The sequence below is a fragment of the Cervus elaphus genome, chromosome 33 (genome assembly GCF_910594005.1).
Source record: "Cervus elaphus chromosome 33, mCerEla1.1, whole genome shotgun sequence".
NCBI lineage: Eukaryota > Metazoa > Chordata > Mammalia > Artiodactyla > Cervidae > Cervus > Cervus elaphus.
Genome location: NC_057847.1, coordinates 8,646,855 through 8,666,213, shown reverse-complemented (window position 1 = coordinate 8,666,213; position 19,359 = coordinate 8,646,855). Strand labels below are relative to the sequence as shown.

At 53.1% G+C, this 19,359-nt stretch overlaps 1 protein-coding gene across 1 annotated transcript in view; it reads left to right on the top strand.

The window, feature by feature from the left end:
• LOC122688480 (liprin-alpha-1-like) overlaps window positions 1–15,357 on the top strand; it is a 34,935-nt gene extending 19,578 nt beyond the window's left edge. Inside the window, exons 6-10 of the mRNA XM_043894496.1 lie at window positions 4,584–4,610; window positions 6,410–6,641; window positions 11,347–11,498; window positions 12,325–12,496; window positions 13,894–15,357. Of these exons, the coding sequence (XP_043750431.1) occupies window positions 4,584–4,610; window positions 6,410–6,641; window positions 11,347–11,498; window positions 12,325–12,454 (541 nt within the window). The 3' untranslated portion in view covers window positions 12,455–12,496; window positions 13,894–15,357. The remainder of the gene's footprint in view (window positions 1–4,583; window positions 4,611–6,409; window positions 6,642–11,346; window positions 11,499–12,324; window positions 12,497–13,893) is intronic.
• Window positions 15,358–19,359: the final 4,002 nt, after the last annotated feature.

Sequence of the window (19,359 nt, the reverse complement as noted above, 5' to 3'; positions counted from 1 at the left end):
AGAGGGCAGGCCGATGCGGACACTCTGCCTGTGATGATTCAGGAGCTGCTGGACGCCATTAACGAAGACATCCGGTGGGTGCACCCGAATTCAGCTCCCTAGAACCTGGGCTTCTCTGAGGAGCTGTCTTCTCCTACGTGAAGTCTGAGTTTTCCATAGTGAGAAAACTGACTTCAGGCCTGCTTCGAGGATTTTCAGTTCTGAGATCGCCCTTGATGATAGAGCTCAGTCAGGCAGGGCGTTCTGTCCACAGCTGGTGTCAGCCCTCTGTGGGGCATCGTTGTGGGGTGATCCCTCCAGCTCTGAGCCCCCAGGTGGCTGAGGTGCCAAGGCGGTGTCCTCTGTGGCCCGTGTGCCCTCCAGCCCTCTAGAGGGTTCACCCTCCCGTGTCCCTAGGAGACTCCCACGTTCTGGTGAAAAGCCACCTGGAACAGAAAAGCAGGGGTTTGGGGTTGGCAAATTCCCACTCAGATCTGCATTGTCCTTTTTAACTTAATACAGTGTGAAGATTGGCTTGTTGTAAGACAGGGGTCCAAGGATGTGTTTGAGTTTTTCTCATCTCATCAGTATATTTAAGATATTTTCTTTCAACACCGTCTTGGCAGTTGTAACAGTTTACAAAATGGGATAGAGTGCAATGGCCCGCCTCGTGGTGCTCAGGGGGCCTTGGGTCTGGGTGCAGCCGGGTGTCCGGGGGCCCTGAGGCCTGCTTTGGCCACACCCGCACAGCTACGCCCCTGTCCCGGGTCCACGTCCAGAGTGGCGGCAGGCCGGTGACCGTGCGCAGGACCAGGCAGAGCTGCTGCTCAGATTGTTCTCGTCACGTCAGCCCAGGTCGAGGGGCCCGTGCCTGTGTGCCAAGCACGCGGGGCTCGGGGGGAAGGCAGGGGTGAACGGCACAGCCAGCAAACGCAGGTGGTGCCGCCTGCACTTTTGATGCCGAGACAGACTGCTTCCTGGGCCCTGTTTCAGCTCAGACGACCTCAGAACGATCGGCTTTCCCTGTCCCCGCAGGAATTATGGAACAGTTCCATATTAATATTTTATTTTTCCTTAGACAATAAGTTGACTTGTTATAAATGGTATATTCTGTCCATCAGCTTGCTATCACAAGTGAGAAACTTTCAGGAATTATAGGTAGAATGAAGCTGAAGAGGTTATGATCTGCAAGAATCCTGTATTTTATTTTGGAAATCATTTTATAGGCATCATCGAGTATTTAAACTGCTATTTAAAATCACCCACTACACATTAGGGGAGAAGAACACTAAGCGTGAATTTTAGGTAAATGCGGCACATTGACATGAGTCCAGAAACTCACATAAAGCTGGTGGAGAACTTCATCAAGTGATGTGTTGTTACACATACAACCTTAAAAAAAGAAAAATCTCCTCAGCATTTCATCTGGTCTGGGGACTTTTGTTTAGAATCTCCAGCTTGTTCGTGAATCGCTGTGTTGGTTATAGAGAGTTCCCGATTCCCAGTGGCAAAGACTTGAAGCACTGACGTGCACCTCTGCCCTGAAAGCAGGGAAGGTGAAGGTGGTCAACTTCAGGTATCTCCTCGCAGGGAGAGAGTCGCCACCCAGGCCCCGTCAGAATGTTAGCGTAAATCAGTCAAAACAAACGTGAATGACCAGGGGCCAGTTTGTAAGACTCAGTGCTAAGTTATTCCAAGTTTGAGAATATTCAAAAGAGGGAAAGTCGAACCTTTTAGCCGAGATGTGAAATGAGCAGATGTTCCCGGAATTTGCTCATCGTGACGCAGAATGCCAGCCCAGATTTGTTGTCCAGACACGTTCCTGTGCTGACAAGGGCAGCTGACGAGTTTTGCTCTCTTTTAGGTGGATCTTAGAGGAGAAGAAGATTTCGAAGCAGCGGGCCGAGGAGACTGAGAGCAGGGCGGGCGGGGCGCGCTTAGGCAGCCTTCGGCGTTTTAAGTCACTGAGCTCCATCAACCTGTGTCCTGCCTCCTCACTTGCCGGCTCCTGCCCGCCCAGAAGGGAGCACTCCCCGCCCCGAGGGAGGCAGCACAGCCTGGAGCGCGAGGGAGACCGGCTGGGCGTGATGACTCCGGTATGTGTCTGCCTCCTCCCTGCCGCATCCCTCCCCAAGCACACTATTTTTCTTCCTATGTTTTTTCTGTTTTTCCCCAGAGGAAAATCAGGTACATTTGCTCCGCTCAGAGGTCTAAGACGTTTTAAACTGCCTGGCCTTTAATCATTCCATAATGGCACAGGGACCAATTAGGCTTCATATTTGGATCACCGGATTAGCAAGCCATCGTGAACTCAGCCAGAGCCTGCCTCTGGAGTGGTGGGCCTGGCCTGTGCTGGGCACGGCAGCGGGAGGGAAGTTTCTGTGGTCAGGGAGCAGACAGCCTCGTGAAGGTAACCATAGGCAGCCCTCATGGCGAGTGAAAGCCGGGCAGCACATGTTCCATCGGGGACACCTGGCTGCAGGGTGCAGGGCATGCGGTGGCAACAGGACCAAGACTCTAAACTGGTCCGCTTGCTGATGGGCCTGGCCGCATGCTCAGGCCAGCTGTGCACGTGAAACCAGTTAAAGGCCCGGTGCCCCAGGGCCCCAGGGAAGAAGTCGGGCTACCTCACTCTTCCCGCGTCTCCACACGGGCTGACGCCCTAGGGCTTCTGGAGAAAGAGCGTGTGGCTCTAAGGCACATGTGCCGGCTTTCTTGCCTGTGTAGCCTAGGTTTCTGAGTGCATTGCTGTTTACCCCGTGAATCACGTGTACAACACTCTACTTGAAACTGCACTTGTATTATCCATTTTTTCTGTTACCAGCCATTTCCTGTGAGCTGTGGTGTTAGCATAGAATTAAACTAACTGTGGGTCATTTTAGATGCATGTGAAGTGGTAACTGGTCAATTTTGTGGTCTTTTGACACACTGCTTTTATAATTTGTATCATTGTCTAAGTAGTTCATATTTAAAATTCTTGGACGATTTCTCTGTGGTTTCGTGCTTGATTTCTTTCCAAGTATTTGTAAAAAAACAGTTCTGAATATTGTTCCTTGTGGAGTTTTCTGACGGTGTCTCTGCTTTGATCAGTGATTTTGATTTCCTGACTCATCCTGTTGCCTGTTTAGCCGTCATCAATCCAGACCACAGCCTCCCATCCCCCCCCCCACCGGAGGCTGTAGTTCACACATCCATCTCCCCTCCAGCATCCTCCCACTTGCTCTGGGCGTATCAGTGCTGTGTCCCGTTCGTCTGGTTTGTGCTTTGTCTTCGTGTCTCATTAAATGGTGATTTTCCCGCATAGCAGTAAGTTAGAGTTAGTGTATCACTATGCAGTTACAGGCATAATGTAGATGGACCATACGCTATATGGACAGCAGATGCCTCTCCCAAGCAGCCTTCAGAGTCCCCCAGTGGGCACTGCAGGGTGCCCTGGAGGAGGAGTCTGCTGGTTCCCTTTGTGCCATTTGAAGGCGAGAGAATGGAGAGGATGTGCTGACCGGGCTGGGGTGAACCCATAGGCAGCTGGTTCGCTGAAACAGAGCAGGGATGATGGGAGGTGGTCCTGCAGCCAGCGAAGGGGGTGGCCAGGCCCTGGGGAGGGGTCGTGAGGAAGGCAGGGGTGAGGGCTCTGGCCACAGGGGCCAGGTAGTCAGCAGCCAGCACCTCGAGGCTGCCCCTCAGATGCTTTGAGGTCATCTCTGGGAAAGAAGGCAGGACCTGGGTTGAGAGTCGGACAGGGGGGGAGACTTGCAGAGAACAGGGTGTGAGGTGTGAGAGTGGGAGGGCGGCACGGGCCCCAGCAGGCACTCTCCCGTGCGTCTCTGATGGCAGAGCCGCCATTGTGGTGCGAGGGGCTATCCCCCAGAACAGCCCGAATGCCTGTGCCCCGAGAGGACAGACGTGGGGGGCTGGCCCTCCAGTCCCCCGGCTGCCGTGCTCGCTCCTGTCTGTGCGTGTTCAGACCAGCCTGGAGCACGGAGGCCTGGGAACCTGTGAGGACGGCACTCCTCGGGGAACTAGTACAAGTGATGACCGCTGAGGTGGACCCAGAGGCTGCGGAGCTGAAGGATTTTTTCCTTCTTATTTTCCTTCAGCCTGCCTGATGGAGGCATGGATGTATGTTTTTAATTTTGGGTTTTTGTCTCTGACTCCATCAGCCCACCCTTGTGAATAACCTCAGGATTGCCTTCCGTCCACGCTGAGACCTGAGTATCAGCAGGCCATCTAGGAACTGGATTCTCCTCCTGCCCGTTTCTTCAGAACTGCTCGCTTAAGAGATGGCAGTGTCTCATAAGCATGGCCGTTTATCCAGTGTCAGGGCTTCCATATCAAATTGTGCTCGGTTCCTGACAGACGAGAGCTGTCCTGAATGTCGCTGACGAGCCGTGGTCCTCTCGTGCCCAGGTGCAGAGCCAGAGGGAACAGGACTGGGAGTCCGCGCAGCAGGCCCGCGTGGTGGCCACCGTGGCCCAGGCCTTCGAGAGTGACGAGGATGTGTCTGACGGCGAGGGCGACGGGGTCACCCTCCTCAGCTCGGCCGATCAGCTGCCGCCCAGTGTGCAGGCCGATGGCGACCTTCTGCCTGTGACGCTTCAGGAGCAGCTGGACGCCATCAGTGAAGAGATCCGGTGGGTGCGCCCGAACTCAGCTCCCCAGAAAGTGGGCATCTCTGAGGAGCTCTCTTCTCCTACGAGAAGTCTTGAGTGTTCCACAGTGAGAGAACTGACTTCAGGCCTGCTTCAAGGATTTTCAGTTGTGAGATTGCCCTTGATGAGAGAGCTCAGTCAGGCAGGGCGTTCTGTCCACAGCTGGTTTCAGCACTCTGTTGGGGGGCGTTGTAGGGTGTCCCCCCCAGCTCTGAGCCCCAAGGTGGGTGAGGTGCCGTGGCGGTGTCCTCTGTGGCCCGTGTGCCCCCCAGCCCTCTGGGTTCACCCACCTGTGTCCATCGGAGACTCCCACATTCTGGTGAAAAGTCACCTGGAACAGAAAAGCAGGGGTTTGGGGGTTGGCAAATTCCCACTCAGATCTGCATTGTCCTTTTTAACTTAATACAGTGTGAAGATTGGCTTGTTGTAAGACAGTGGTCCAAAGACACGGGTTTGAGTTATTCTCATCTCATCAGTATATTTAAGATGTTTTCTTCTGACACCGTCTTGGCAGTTGTAACAGTTTACAAAATGGGATAGAACGCAAAGGCCCTCCTCGTGGTGAGCAGCGGGCCTTGGGTCTGGGTGCAGCCGGGTGTCCGGGGACCGGAGGCCTGCCTGGGCCACACGCGCACAGCTACGCCCCTGTCCCGGGTCCTCGTCCTGAGTGGCCGCAGGCCGGTGACCCTGCGCAGGACCAGGCAGAGCTGCTGCTCAGATTGTTCTCGTCATGTCAGCCCAGGCCGAGGTGCCCGTGCCTGTGTGCCGAGCACGCGGGGCTCGGGGGGAAGGCAGGGGTGAACGGCACAGCCAGCAAACGCAGGTGGTGCCGCCTGCACTTTTGACGCCGAGACAGACTGCTTCCTGCGCCCTGTTTGAGCAAAGAAGAGCTCAGAAAGATGGGCTTTCCCTGTCCCCGCAGGAAATGTGGAACGGTTCCATATGAATATTTTTATTTTTACAGCAAGTTGTCAGGTAAAGTGAATTTTCCTTAGGCAGTAAGTTGATTTGTCATAAATGGTAAATTCTGTCCATCAGCTTGCTCTAACAAGTGAGAAACTTTCAGGACTTATAGGTAGAATGAAGCTGAAGAGGTTATGACCTTCAAGAATCCTATAGTTTATTTTGGAAATCATTTTATAGGCATCATCGAGTATTTAAACTGCTATATAAAATCATCCACTACACATTAGGGGAGAAGAGCAGTAAGCGTGAATTCTAGGTGAATGCGGCACATTGACATGAATCCAGAAACTCGCACAAAGCTGGTGGAGAACTTCATCAAGTGATGTGTTTGTACATATTCAACCATTAAAAAAGAAAAATCCCCTCAGCACTTCATCTGGTCTGGGGACTTTTGTTTAGAATCTCCAGCTTGTTCGTGAATCGCTGTGTTGGTTATAGAGAGTTCCTGATTCCCAGTGGAAAAGACTTGAGGCACTGACGTGCCCCTCTGCCTTGAGAGCAGGGAAGATGAAGGTTGTGAACTTCAGATATCTCCTCACAGGGAGAGAGTCGCCACCCAGGCCCCGTCAGAATGTTAACGTAAATAAGTCAAATCAAACGTGAATGACCAGGGGCCAGTTTGTAAGTCTCAGTGCTAAGTTATTCCAAGTTTGAGAATATTCAAAAGAGGGAAAGTCGAACCTTTTAGCCGAGATGTGAAATGAGCAGATGTTCCTGGAATTTGCTCATCGTGACACAGAATGCCAGCCCAAATTTGTTGGCCAGAAACGTTCCTGTGCTGACGAGGGCAGCTGACGAGCTTTGCTCTCTTTTAGGTGGATCCAGGAGGAGAAGGAGAGCACGGAGCAGCGGGCCGAGGAGGCTGAGAGCAGGGCGCGCTGGGCGTGCTTAGGCAGCCTTTGGTGTTTTAAGTCCCTGAGCTCCGACAACATGTGTCCTGCCTCCTCACTTGCCGGCTCCTGCCCGCCCAGCAGGGAGCGCGCCCCGCCCCGAAGGAGGCAGCACAGCCCGGAGCTCCAGGGAGACCGGCTGGGCGTCATGACTCTGGTATGTGTCTGCCTCCTCCCTGCCCCTTGCCTCCCCGAGCACACTGTTTTTCTTTCTTTGTTTTTTCTGTTTTTCCCCAGAAGAAAATCAGTTACAATTGCTATGCTCAGAGGTCTAAGACTTTTAAAACTGCCTGGTCTTTAATCATTCCATAATGGCACAGGGACCAATCCGTCTTGATATTTGGACCACCAGCTTAGCACGCCATGATAAACTCAGCCAGAGCCTGCCTCTGGAGCGGTGGGCCTGGCCTGTGCTGGGCACGGCAGTGGCAGGGAAGTCTGTGGTCAGGGAGCAGACAGCCTTGTGAAAGTAACCATAGGCCGCCCTCATGGCGAGTGAAAGCCGGGCAGCACATTTTCCATCGGGGACGAGTGGATGCAGGGTGCAGGGCATGCGGTGGCAACAGAACCAAGAATCTAATCTGGTCCGCTTGCTGATGGGCCTGGCCGCTCGCTCAGGCCAGCTGTGCGCGTGAAACCAGATAAAGGCCCGGTGCCCCAGGGCCCCAAGGAAGAAGTCGGGCTGCCTCACTCTTCCGTGTCTCAACACGGGCTGACTCCCTAGGGCTTCTGGTGACGGAGTGTGCGGCTCTAAAGCACATGTGCCAGCTTTCTTGCGTGTGTAGCCTCGGTTTCTGAGTACACTGCTGTTTACCCCGTGAATCACGTGTACAACCCTCTGCCTTGAAACTGCACTTGTATTAACCCTTTTTTCTGTTACCAACCATTTCCTGTGAGCTGCGTTGTTAGCATAGAATTAAATTAACTGTGGGTCATTTTAGATGCATGTGAAGTGGTAACTGGTCCATTTTGTGGTCTTTTGACACACTGTTTTATAATTTGTATCATTGTCTAAGTAGTTGATATTTAAAATTCTTGGACGATTTCTCTGTGGTTTCATGCTTGATTTCTTTCCGAGTATTTGTAAAAGAACAGTTCTGAATATTTTCTCCTTGTGCAGTTTTCTGATGGCGTGTCTGCTTTCATCATTGGTTTCGATTTCCTGACTCATCCTGTTGTCTGTTTAGCCTTCGTCAATCCGGACTCCAGCCTCCCATCCCCCCCACCGGAGGCTGTAGTTCACACATCCATCTCCCCTCCCCCATCTTCCCGCTTGAGCTCTGGTCATATCAGTCCTGTGTCCCCTTAGTCTGGTTTGTGCTTTGTCTTCGTGTCTCATTAAATGGTGTTTTTCCTGCATAGCAGTAAGTTAGAGTTAGTGTATCGCTATAGAGTTAGAAGCATTGTGTAGGTGGATCATGCACTACATAACCTGTGTAATCATAAATGAGATTATGCTTCCATGAAGAAATGCTCCTCTACACGTAGAGTTAATGGTCTTTTGACCCAATATCCTTTCGGTGTTGATGCTTGGAGTTTAGACGGTAAATCTCATCAGCTTTTGCATGGTTAATGTCTCTCCTAGACTCTTGTGCAAAGTATCTTTTATGGTTCATAAGATGTGAAGACTCCACTTGCTATTATGCTAGCTTTCCTTACAAATTTTCATGGGATACCTGCTTTAATGGATTTATTCTGAGAAGTTTTATATCAAATTCTAGGTAAGGATTTTACATTAATGTCCAATAGGTGGTTAGATTTGTTCAGGTTTAAAATAGGTATTATGGTAACTTCCTAATCAGTGAAATTACTACTTTAAAGTATAACGGGTTTTCTATTAAGGGAAACTAACTTATAGCAAATTTTGGCTGAGAACAGACAACTCTTAAGGCCCTTTGCTGACCAGAATGCTCTGCTTTAATAAATCATGATATTGTAATAGAATGGTATCTCCTGAGTAATAATTTATAGTGTTTCTCTAGTAAACCTTGAATAGCTCATTTCACTTCTGTGGTTAAAAATATGCTCTGTTTCCAGTTCCATGTTCTCTAAGTCTTCATCTCACTTCTATGTTTGCCGTCATGTTTGCTTTACTGTATTTGCCTGTGACGCTTCTTGCATTTTTAGCATCAGAGTTGCAATCAATATGGTTTCTGTTCATTTCTTTGCATGCACCTTTCAGCCTAGTGAGTTAAGGAAGCATCGTCGAAAGGTTAACTATTTAATAATATAGCATACGTTTGTTTCTCTGTGAAGTATTAAAGAGTCCTTATCCTGTTACATGAATGAACACTATGTGGTTATGTACTGGTGAATAATTGACATTTTAATGGAAGTTTTGAAACTCATCCACCAGTTGAAATATGCTGATGGTTCTCTTAGTAATAGGTCATTCGGGGACTCTTGTAACAGTTTGCCTTTCTCCCACTTGTTTACCTTCTAATCAACTCATGCTTATTTATAATAGACATAGGATTATTTTTAAAATTGTCTTCAGTTACTTTTTGGCCGTGCTGCACAGCTTATGGGATCTTAGTTCCCCAACCAGGGACCAGGCCGGTGTCCCGGCAGTGAGAGTGCCAAGTCCTAACGTCTGGACCACGGTGGAATTTCCGCTCAGCATGTTATTCAAAGACACGGCTGAATCCGAGCCGTAGGTGGTAGCTTTGGGGGAAGCAGTCTAATGACGGGGGTAGCAGCGTGCAGGAGCCTCTGTGTGCCAGGCAGCGTGGCGAGTGCTTTCCGAGCCTGTCATCTCATCTGGCAGACACCCAGGTGAGGGCCAGGCGGCTGTCATCCCCAGTCAGCAGACGTGGACACTGAGGCTCAGAGAGGCCGGGCCCCGTGCCCAGGCTCGCACACCCAGCAGTGCGGTGCGGACTGGTCTGATGAGAGCCTGGACACTTAACCCTGCTGCCGTCCCGCCCCCTTTCCTCCAGAGGCCCTCGTGTCCCTCACAGCATCCCTGATGGAGGGAGCATCAGGAGGGAGCTCGCTGCCCCTCCCGTCGGGTCCCTTGGATGAGCCCCTGTTGTTGAGTCCAGTGCCCCGAGGGCAGGCCGTCCTTGACCCTCTCCCGCTCCTAGCCCGCTGACCGACCACTCCTGGTACCTTCCCGCAGGACTCGGGCAGCCGCGCTCCAGTTCTCGCAGCTCAGTGCCCGGGAGCCCTTCTACTGGGCCCCGCGGAGCAGCACTGTGCCCTGGGGCTGGTGACCTGGGTGTGCCGCTCACCAGCTCTGTGGCCTGCTGTGCCCTCCTGTTACGTGAGGACACGGTCCTGCCCATCCTAATCACGTGGGCACCCGGGGGGCGGGCTTCCCTCCTGGGGATGGGCGGCCAGGCTGGGGACCCAGAGGCCTTCCTCAGGAGGAGGCCCGGGGAAGGGGCTGGCCGCGGTCCCTGACTTTGAGGCAGGTGTTTGTCTCCCCTGAGTCCACGGTCAACCCAGGCGTGTCACTTCCCACTCTGTTTCTGTTGTTTTCTGATTTTTATAAAGGCTTATTGTACCTTGAATTTGAGACTGATCCCTGTTCAGTTCCGTGGGGATAATTTCTAGCCTCTGTAGCCTTCTGTTGCCTGAGGGTTCTTGTTGGAGATCAGGGGAGGGTGCATAGTTTACCCAGCTGCTGTTGAACGGGCTCAGCTGTATTTTGCACTGAGTCACTTTGTTGTCACCAAGCTCCTGTGGGGCTGCAGTGGATCAGTATTCTTTAGAGAATCCCACTACAAAGGCACAGGTTAGTTGGTTAAAACAACACACTCATTGTTTACAAAAATACTTGCCGTGCCTGTTTCCTGAAACTTCCCCTGGCTTAACCACACACCCAAATGTACTAGTGAGACCTGGCTGGACCCTGAAGGGGTTAGTCTGTTCCCCACACTGTTACCACCACTGTCTGTCCTGTCCTCACACCCAGGACCAGCGGAAAAGCTGGGACTCCAGGAGAAACATCTTTTTTTTTTTTTAATTGGTTTATGTTTGAATTGAAGGATAATTGCTTTACAGAATTGTGTTCTTTTCTGTCAAACCTCAGCGTGACTCAGGTATAGGTATACATATACCCCTTCCCTTTTGATCCTCCCTCCCATCTCCCTCCCCATCCCACCTCTCTAGTCTCATACAAGGTCATCTCTGAGTGAAAACCTAGGGGTGCTCTATGTACACCACAGTGAGCAAAGTACACTTGAACTGCGAGTGAGCACTTCAGTGTCAGCCCCCAGTCTGTCCGTTACTGAGAAACACGAGCCAGACACGTGGTGTTCGCATGCCGGGTGAGGTACCTTTTCTGTCTTTCCCCTGTTGTCCTGGGCTCCAGTGGCTGCATCGTCACTACCAATGATCTTGGGTGGTGGCACAAGCTGTGTCCTTTGCTCCTTCAAACAGAAGGGTCTGGACGCCTTTGCTGAGAGGCTTCTTCCTCTTGCTAGTGGTGCTTCTGAGCAGCATCTGGCGATGAGCAGAGTCCTTTCATCAGGGCGGTTCATGCCATGCAGGGTTCACGGTGCTGGCATCGCTCTGCTGTCCTGCCCGGCGTGGCCGTCTGGTCGCTGGATTCCAGGGAGGGCGGAGCCCGGCTTCAGGGAGGCTCCCGTCCAGGGCGTCTGCACTCAGTCGGGTGCTCTCGCTGCCCCACGCCCCGCTTCTCTTGAACAAGACAGTCCTGTAAGATGGCACTAAGCTGGAACAAGGGTGGTTTTTTGTTTGTTTGTTTTTTGTTTTTTTTGTACTTGGAGGAAAGCATACCAAATAAATTTACATATAAGTTTTCGGTTATAATGTAAAGCCTGTGAGGTTGCCTTTTCTGACACAGTCTATCGTTAGCCAGTTTTACACTGCCATTTTACACCTGTCTCACTCAGCTGCCAGCTTTAATGGAAGAGGTAGAAGACGACGAGACCACCATCAAAGGTGAAACCTCGAGCCCTGCCTCGCCACGGTCCCTTCGGCTGGACCGGCTGCACACGGGGGCGCTGCGCACTGCCGGCCCCGAGGACGTCAGGGACGCCCGCAAGTAAGGGGCCTGCGCGCCTCGTCGTCAGTTTCAGGAGCCCTGCGCCTCTTCTCTTGAAAGAGTTAGAAGGATGTCTTTAAAGGAATCCCACTGGGTTCGGTGCCTGTGTTTAGTGGTGAACTTCAGGTGCTGGGTGAGAAGAGCTCAGTGGCCTGGCTGATTTTAGAAAACGTCCATCTCTACGGATTGACCCCGCTGTGGGAGCTTTCTTCCTGCTCTTGCTAGAGGTCTGCCCCGCCCGGGGTGCGTTCCTGAGGGTGACGGCCCCGTGCCTCTCGGGTTCCCTCTTGAGGGTCCCTCCCTTTTCCTCAAGGGTCTCCTCTCAGGAGACTCCATCCCCTGCAGTGACTGACACTGTCCTCATTCAGACCGCTGCCTGCTAAGCTCCCGTCCTCAGCCAGGAAGCACTCGATGGAGGGCACGTGTGGTCTCCTGACCAGCAGCTGTGCTGCCACGGCCGGGGACGGTCACCCTGTGGAGGTGGGGGGAGCTGCCCAGCTTGGGGGAGCTCGCCTTCTCTGGGAGCCTCGTCACCTGCCAAGTGGAGACCCTGAGGGAGGGTCAAGGTGCCCTCTGCACCAGCTGGCCTGGAGTCAAGCCCTCCCCAGGGGGAGCTCCAGTCCGAGACTCTCAGCTTCCCGGGGCGGATGTCTGTGGCTGGGAGCCTGCACTGCTTGTGTGGAGTGTGGTTGGTGAAGGAGCCTCCACTGTGTGCTCGAGGTTGAGGTGCGGGTGTTGCTGGGTGGCCGGTTCTAACAGTAGATCTTGAGGACGGGTGTGTGTTTGCACGAGGGTGCCGGTTAAAGGTCCTTCTCTCTCCCAAAAGCTCGACCGGCTCTCAGGACGGCCCCGGGGGCAACCCCAGCAGCAACACCATCAGCCAGGACTCGCTGCAGAAAGCCGCGAAGAAGAAGGGCATCATGTCCTGCATCGGCCGCTTGTTTGGCAAGAAGTAAAAGGGCCGGCCTGGACTCCCGGCAGGGAGGCCTTAGGACCAGGTGGGTGCTTCCCCGTTGAGAGGGAGGAGGGCCTGCAGGCATGTCCCTTCTGTGTCTCCCCCGCTGCGCCACGAGGCTCCTGTCACTCACGCTCGGGGTCCTCCTGGGAGCAGGAGCGGAGGAGGCATCCGTCTTCTCGGTGGGTCCAAGATGATCTGATGAGTTAATGAGTGGATGGGTGGATGAATTATGTGTAGAGGGATGGAGGGATGGATTAGAGAGTGGATGCATGGATGAACAGATATCTGGCTTGATGGGTAGACGGAATTCATGAGTGGGTGGAATATGGATTAGTGAGTGTGTATGGATGGTTGAAGAGATGGCTGGCTCGATGGGTGGATGAATGAAGCATGGAATGAATAAAGCAGATGTTTATACTCCAACGCTAGAAACATATTCTATGAAGTTGATTGAGTAGGAGCTGGGCAATGATTGTTTCGTCCAGAACACTGACAAGTGTTTGGAAACGGCCTAAGTGCTCATCAGTGAGGGGTGAGGTCCAATCTCTGGACATCGCACAAGGAACGGCCCTCCTCCTCCTTCCTGCCACCTTCCTCATCCCCAGGAGCTCCTCAGGGGCTCTGCCCATGGCCCACGCCCCACCACACAGTCACGCAGGTCCTCCTGGGGTCTCCTCACCACACAGTGTTACCATTAAGCCCCCATGTCTCTCGGCTTCATCTCCTTGAGGACAGGGTATGTTCCTGCCTCTTCAGCCAGATATTTGTAGAGTGTCTTGTTTGTGCTGGGTGTGGGATATACACCCAGGGGTAAGTGAAACAAGGTGTGGTCTGGACCACAGTTAAGACACAAGAGAGAAAAAGGAGCAGATTATTCAATGCTATCCCTAGTCTTAGTAAAGACAACGCTGAGATGGAAGGTGCATTGATTATATGCCAGATGCTGGGCGTGCCCCTTCCCAAGCAGGGGCTGCCACCTCCCGATTTACAGAGGAGGACACAGTGATGGTCACGCGGTCAGGGAGTGGTGAGGGCAGGTGCACACCCAGGCAGTGGGACCGTGCACTTTGCCGAGCCCCAGCCCCCGCTCTGGTGGGTGCAACGGGAATGAGATGGTTCTATGGCGTCCCTGACTCAATGGCCTTGAGTTTGAGCAAACTCCAGGAGGTAGTGAAGGACAGCAAAGCCCGGAGTGCTGCAGTCCACGGAGTGCCAAAGAGTCGGACACAACTGAGCGACTGAACTAAAGCCTGAGTGTGTGCTAAACTGCTTCGGTCGTGTCTGACTCTTTGCGACCCCAGGGAGTGTAGCCCACTAGCTCCTCTGTCCATGGGATTCTCCAGGCAAGAATACTGGAGTGGGCTGCCATGCCCTCCTCCAGGGCATCTTCTCGACCCAGGGATCCAACCCACATCTCGTTATCTCTCACACTGGCAGGCAGGACCTTTACAGCTCGCGCCACCTGGAAAGGCCCCGTGAACGCTGATGCAGAAAAGAAGGGCTGCTCCTAAGTTAAACTGGAAGAGCAGCAAGCACAGGTTGTAACGAGGAAACCACACGATGAGCGACAACAGTGCGGACAGAAACAAGCAGGGACGCCTTCACCCACATAAAGAAAACAAGTGTGCCGTTCGGAAGAGGAGCCCGTCAGCCCTTGGAGGGACAGTTGGAACCAGAATGAAAACCGAGGCCATGGTCAGCAGTGCCCACGCACACGGCCTGAGTGGCGTGGTGTCACTCACCGGGCTTCCTGCGTCCCCAGAGCTGCTGCCGGCGGTAACATCTCTGAGTGCTAGGCCGGCAGCGTCCCCGAGTGAGCTGAGGCATCGCTGCTGTCCTTGCAGTGCTGCTGCGGGGCCCTCTGTGGGCGGCCACCCTCGTCCCCTGCCCCGCCGCCCACTGGGGCCTGCCTGTCCCCCTGGGATCCTTTCAGCCCCTGAGCGTGGGTGGTCCCAGGCCTCTGCCTAGCTGGACTGGGACGCAACTCAGGACTTGGGCTTGAGATATCAAGGCGACCGTGAATCTGGAAGGACACTGCCCTGGGGCCCGTGAGAGAGCAGGAGAGCAGAGCCCCCACGGGGAGAAGCAGAGCTGGGGAGCGTGCCCACAGCACCGCTGCCTCCTGCGCAAGTGCCCCCTCGCCTCTCCTTGACCTGAAACAGACCCCAGCTGCTGCTGCTCCGCAGATGATTCCTACAGATGCACCTCCTGCAAGAGCTGTTGTCCTGCTGCTCGGGGGCTGCCTGAGTGTGCTCAGGAGGATCAGACAAGTGGGGCTGCCATGCCTGATTCTGGGGGAGGGCCTGACGCTGGGGGAGGGTCTGATGCCGGACTAGGGCCGGATGTTGAGTGGGTACGTCTGATGCTGGGGAGAACGTCTTGTGCTAGACTAGGGTCAGAAGCTCGGGGAGAGCCTGCTGCTGGCCGAGTGTCTGATGCTGGACTAGGGCCTCATGCTGGGGGCGGGCACTTCTGATGCTGGACTAGGATCTGAGGCTGGGGGAATGTCTGATGCTAGACTAGGGTCTGAGGCTGGGGAAATGTCTGATGCTAGACTAGGGTCTGATGCTGGGGGACGGCCTGTTTCTGGGCGACTGTCTGATGTTGCCCTATGATCTGATGCTGGGGAGGGCCTGATGCTGGGCTAGGGCCTAAGGCTGGGGTGGGGGAGCTTATGATGCTGGACTAAGGTCTGAGGCTGGGGGAATGTCTGATGCTAGACTAGGGTCTGATGCTGGGGGACGGCCTGTTTCTGGGCGACTGTCTGATGTTGCACTAGGGTCTGATGCTGGGGAGGGCCTGATGCTGGGCTAGGGCCTAAGGCTGGGGTGGGGGAACTTCTGATGCTGGACTAGGGTCTGAGGCTGGGGGAATGTCTGATGCTAGACTAGGGTCTGATGCTGGGGGAGGGCCTGTTGCTGGGCAACTGTCTGATGTTGCACTATGGTCTGATGCTGGACTAGGGCCTGATGCTGGGGGAGGAGGGCCTGATGCTGGGGCGGGGAGGGGGAAAATCTGATGCTGGACTAGGGCCTGATGCTGGGGGAGGGTCTGATGCTTGACTAGGGCCGAATATTGAGGGGGTACGTCTGATGCTGGGGAGAACGTCTTGTGCTAGACTAGGGTCAGAAGCTCGGGGAGAGCCTGCTGCTGGCCGAGTGTCTGATGCTGGACTAGGGCTTCATGCTGATGGGGGACTTCTGATGCTGGACTAGGGTCTGAGTCTGGGGGAATGTCTGATGCTAGACTTGGGTCTGATGCTGGGGAAGGGCCTGTTGCTGGGCGAGTGTCTGATGTTGCACTATGATCTGATGCTGGGGAGGGCCTGATGCTGGGCTAGGGCCTAAGGCTGGGGTGGGGGAGCTTATGATGCTGGACTAAGGTCTGAGGCTGGGGGAATGTCTGATGCTAGACTAGGGTCTGATGCTGGGGGACGGCCTGTTTCTGGGCGACTGTCTGATGTTGCACTAGGGTCTGATGCTGGGGAGGGCCTGATGCTGGGCTAGGGCCTAAGGCTGGGGTGGGGGAACTTCTGATGCTGGACTAGGGCCTGATGCTGGGAAGGAATGTCTGATGATGTGGGGCGGTCTGATGATGGTGGGCAGCCTGCTCCCAGATGTACGCAGAGTTGTGATTATAAATCTCTATGAGAAAAAAAAAAAATCTCTATGAGAAATCTTTTTTCATACTTTCCTGACCACCTTTGTATGTTCTTTCTTTCTGAAGCATAATTGCTGTGCAATATTGGTTTGATTTCTGCCGTAAATCAACATGAATTAGCCCTAGGTGTGCGTATGTCCCGTCCCTCTTGAATCTCCCTCCCACCTCCCCTTGCTACATTCTTGTTTCTGTGGGTATATGAATAATAAAGAGTGTTGACTAAATTGACATAAAAAGCTCCCACACACAAGCGTGCACACGCTCACTCCCTAGTGCATTCCCCTGGCCAGCCCGCCCGGGCACCCGCGGTGAGCCTTGACACCTGCACTCTCTTCCCACCCTCGGCCTGCTGCCCTCGCCTCTGCAGCAGAGGGGCCCTGGCCCCGAAGATGCTGAAGTGATGGAGCCTCTTGTCTCTGGATCCAAGGGCATGAACAGCCCGTCGGTCATCCTTTGGGGACACCTATACTTCCGCCTTCTAGCCTTTCCATTCTCTCCATCCGTTTCTCTTACCAGAATGTCCATGTGATGACACGGGCTCCCATTACCAGCTCTGGCCTGTTCTCAGGGAGAGTCCAGCTTTCCCTTGGCACTCTTAAGTGGCAGTGGGAAATTTGGCTTCAGTACTTTATTGAAAGAAAGCAATAAATAATACTGTGATAAAAATTGTTCCAAAGTAAACTGTATGTACTTTCTCACATATTCAGGAAGTTCACAAAAGATTAAGAGAAAAACAGAATGGTAACAATGAACTGTACAGGTAAACTGAAGGCACTACCCACATGTAAAGAGACATGCCGTCTCTGTCTACCAAGCTATCAGCGGCATCATAAATAACACACCGTGATCTGAACGCATCTCTTGCTGGCTTTTTTAATGGGCCACTGAACAAGTAAAAGTTACATTTGCTACTTATACAATCCAGAATGGCTATGTCATCAAAATCTAAAAATGTATGCCTAGATCCATTCTTTAAACAAGTTTACAAACAGATGTAAAAAGATGGTTTACAGAAGAAAAATGAGGCCTTTGTCAGAGCTGCATCATGCTGTCTGTCTGTCGGGGATGTGGCTCCTTCACCATGTGGCGCATCGGCTCCGCAGTGAACGCAGGGCATCGCGATTGGTCCCCGAAGAGTCTCAGCGGAGAGGAGGGATCCGGGTCCACAGAGACCAGGTTTTGGGAGAGATTGTCATAGGCTTCTTCTAGTCATACTTTCAGCCCAGATTTCAGTAGAAGCTCACACTCAACACCCGTACTTTTACATCACTTCACGCTGCAGACAAAAAGCATTTCTTGCTGGAAAAAGCCAGTTTAGGTCAGTCGTTAAAATGCGACCATTGGTTGAAATTAAGGTTGCTCATTTCAGAGTGATAGTTGGAGAGCTTGGTTACATTCTGGAAGGATAATGCACACCGTGTCATGATGGTTTTACAATCGCAGGAAAACCCCTTCTCTCATGGGTTATCATTTAAAAATCAAACAGGTATAATGACAATAAATGCATCATTTACAAAAGCCCTATGTTTGTTCATAGGCTTTATACAGACAAGCAGTACAGTACATTCATTTGAAAGACTAAAATCAGGTATCAGAAGATGAATTGATCTGAAAGGATATTTATAGCCTGAATATACAAGAATAAGTATCTATCTAAATGAAGTCATAAGTTTACATGAATATAAGAAACATTAAATTCTAAAATATTTTCTCTATGGTATGCATGAACTTTTCACTAATGAAAAACCCTGTAATGAAATCTCTTCAGGTCCACATAACAAGTAGTAACAGATTAAAGATTGCACTGCTGCGGTGGGAGGGACACCCGTGCCCAGGGACGCTAGGAAGCCTCAGGCCGTGGTCTGACCACTCCTGCGGCAGCCGGGCGCCAAGGTCACGTTCTCTGCCGCTGAGGGCTCTCCAGGGCCGACCTCCGCAGACCCGCCGACCCTCCACTCCCAGGGCGTGGCCTCCGTGCCCCCTCGGGACCAGGCCGGCCTGTGCTCACCCCGAAGCTCAGCAGGAGTGAGTCCTGACTGTGGCGGAGTCCAGCCTCTGCGTTCCTGCCACGCTGCCGGGTCCCAGGAGCGCGGGAGGAAGCGTGCAAACCCAGAGTGCGGTTAGTCGTGGAACATCACACGGGCTGGAGGACACACACACTCACTCCCGCAGCAGCGCCCACTCCTACTCAGGGTCTGGGGAAACTTCTAGAGGGTGGATGATCCAGAGAGAGCGAGCCTGGGGGCTGCCACGTGGGGGTCCCTGCCACCCGGGGTGGGGGTGGGGGCGGTCACACTAGAGCAGCAACGGCACATTCGATGACAGAAGCGCCGACATGGGGACAGCCACTGCACGTGACCAGCTGCCAGCCTCTCCTTAGACCTCCAGATTCACAGGGATGCATGACGTCTCTTCCAGCCCTCTGGACTGGATCTGTGAGAACGGGACGTGGGGAGGGACCAGCTACTTGTGGGTCAGTGGCCGGGCCCTCGTGGCCTGGAGCCCCGCGATCTGCTGTCCTGGGGGCCATGCCGCTCTCCACAGGCCACTCCAGGGAGGGCAGAGCACGGGGCTGATCTACGAAAGCGGAACCTCAGTCTCAGCCTCCCTCGGAAATGTCACCACTAATGTTGTTTTCTCATCACAGTACAGGCTGTAGGGCCCAATGGGTCGGCCCCGACCCCCAACTCCAAGTTGCCTAGGAAATCTCCATAACCCCCTAGCAGAAACCCGCTGCCCCCAATTCAACATTTTCCGTCTTCCCCTGGGCCCCTCAGGAACACATCTGATGAGTCTCTGGCCAGGGTTCCAGAGAGGGCTGAAGACAGCGGGGGCTGCTGATGGAGCAGGCCACCTATCTAAACCCTCTGATTCTAAGCGCCCCGGACACCTGCTGCACTGCGACTTCAAAAGCCTTGAAAACAACCCAGTTACACAGTTTATGCCCTGCCTATCTCACGGGGTTTGTAAAAGGTCATCTGCCATATATTATATTCCCAACACCTCTTTCTAGGATTCTTTCTAATTTATCTAAACTCTAATGTCTATGCCAGCGTGTGCATCTGGCAGGGAAATGTTGGATTTATAATGAGGAGAATGGAAAATAAAAAAGCAAGCAGTAAGACTCGTCAATCGACTAAAGCTAAGCTGCAGTTAAGATTTGTAAAAATGAGCTGCATGCTCCTTGGAAGGAAAATGCTGTTTAAAACAGGAGAGAGTCACTGGGTCTCCCCCACCCCTGGT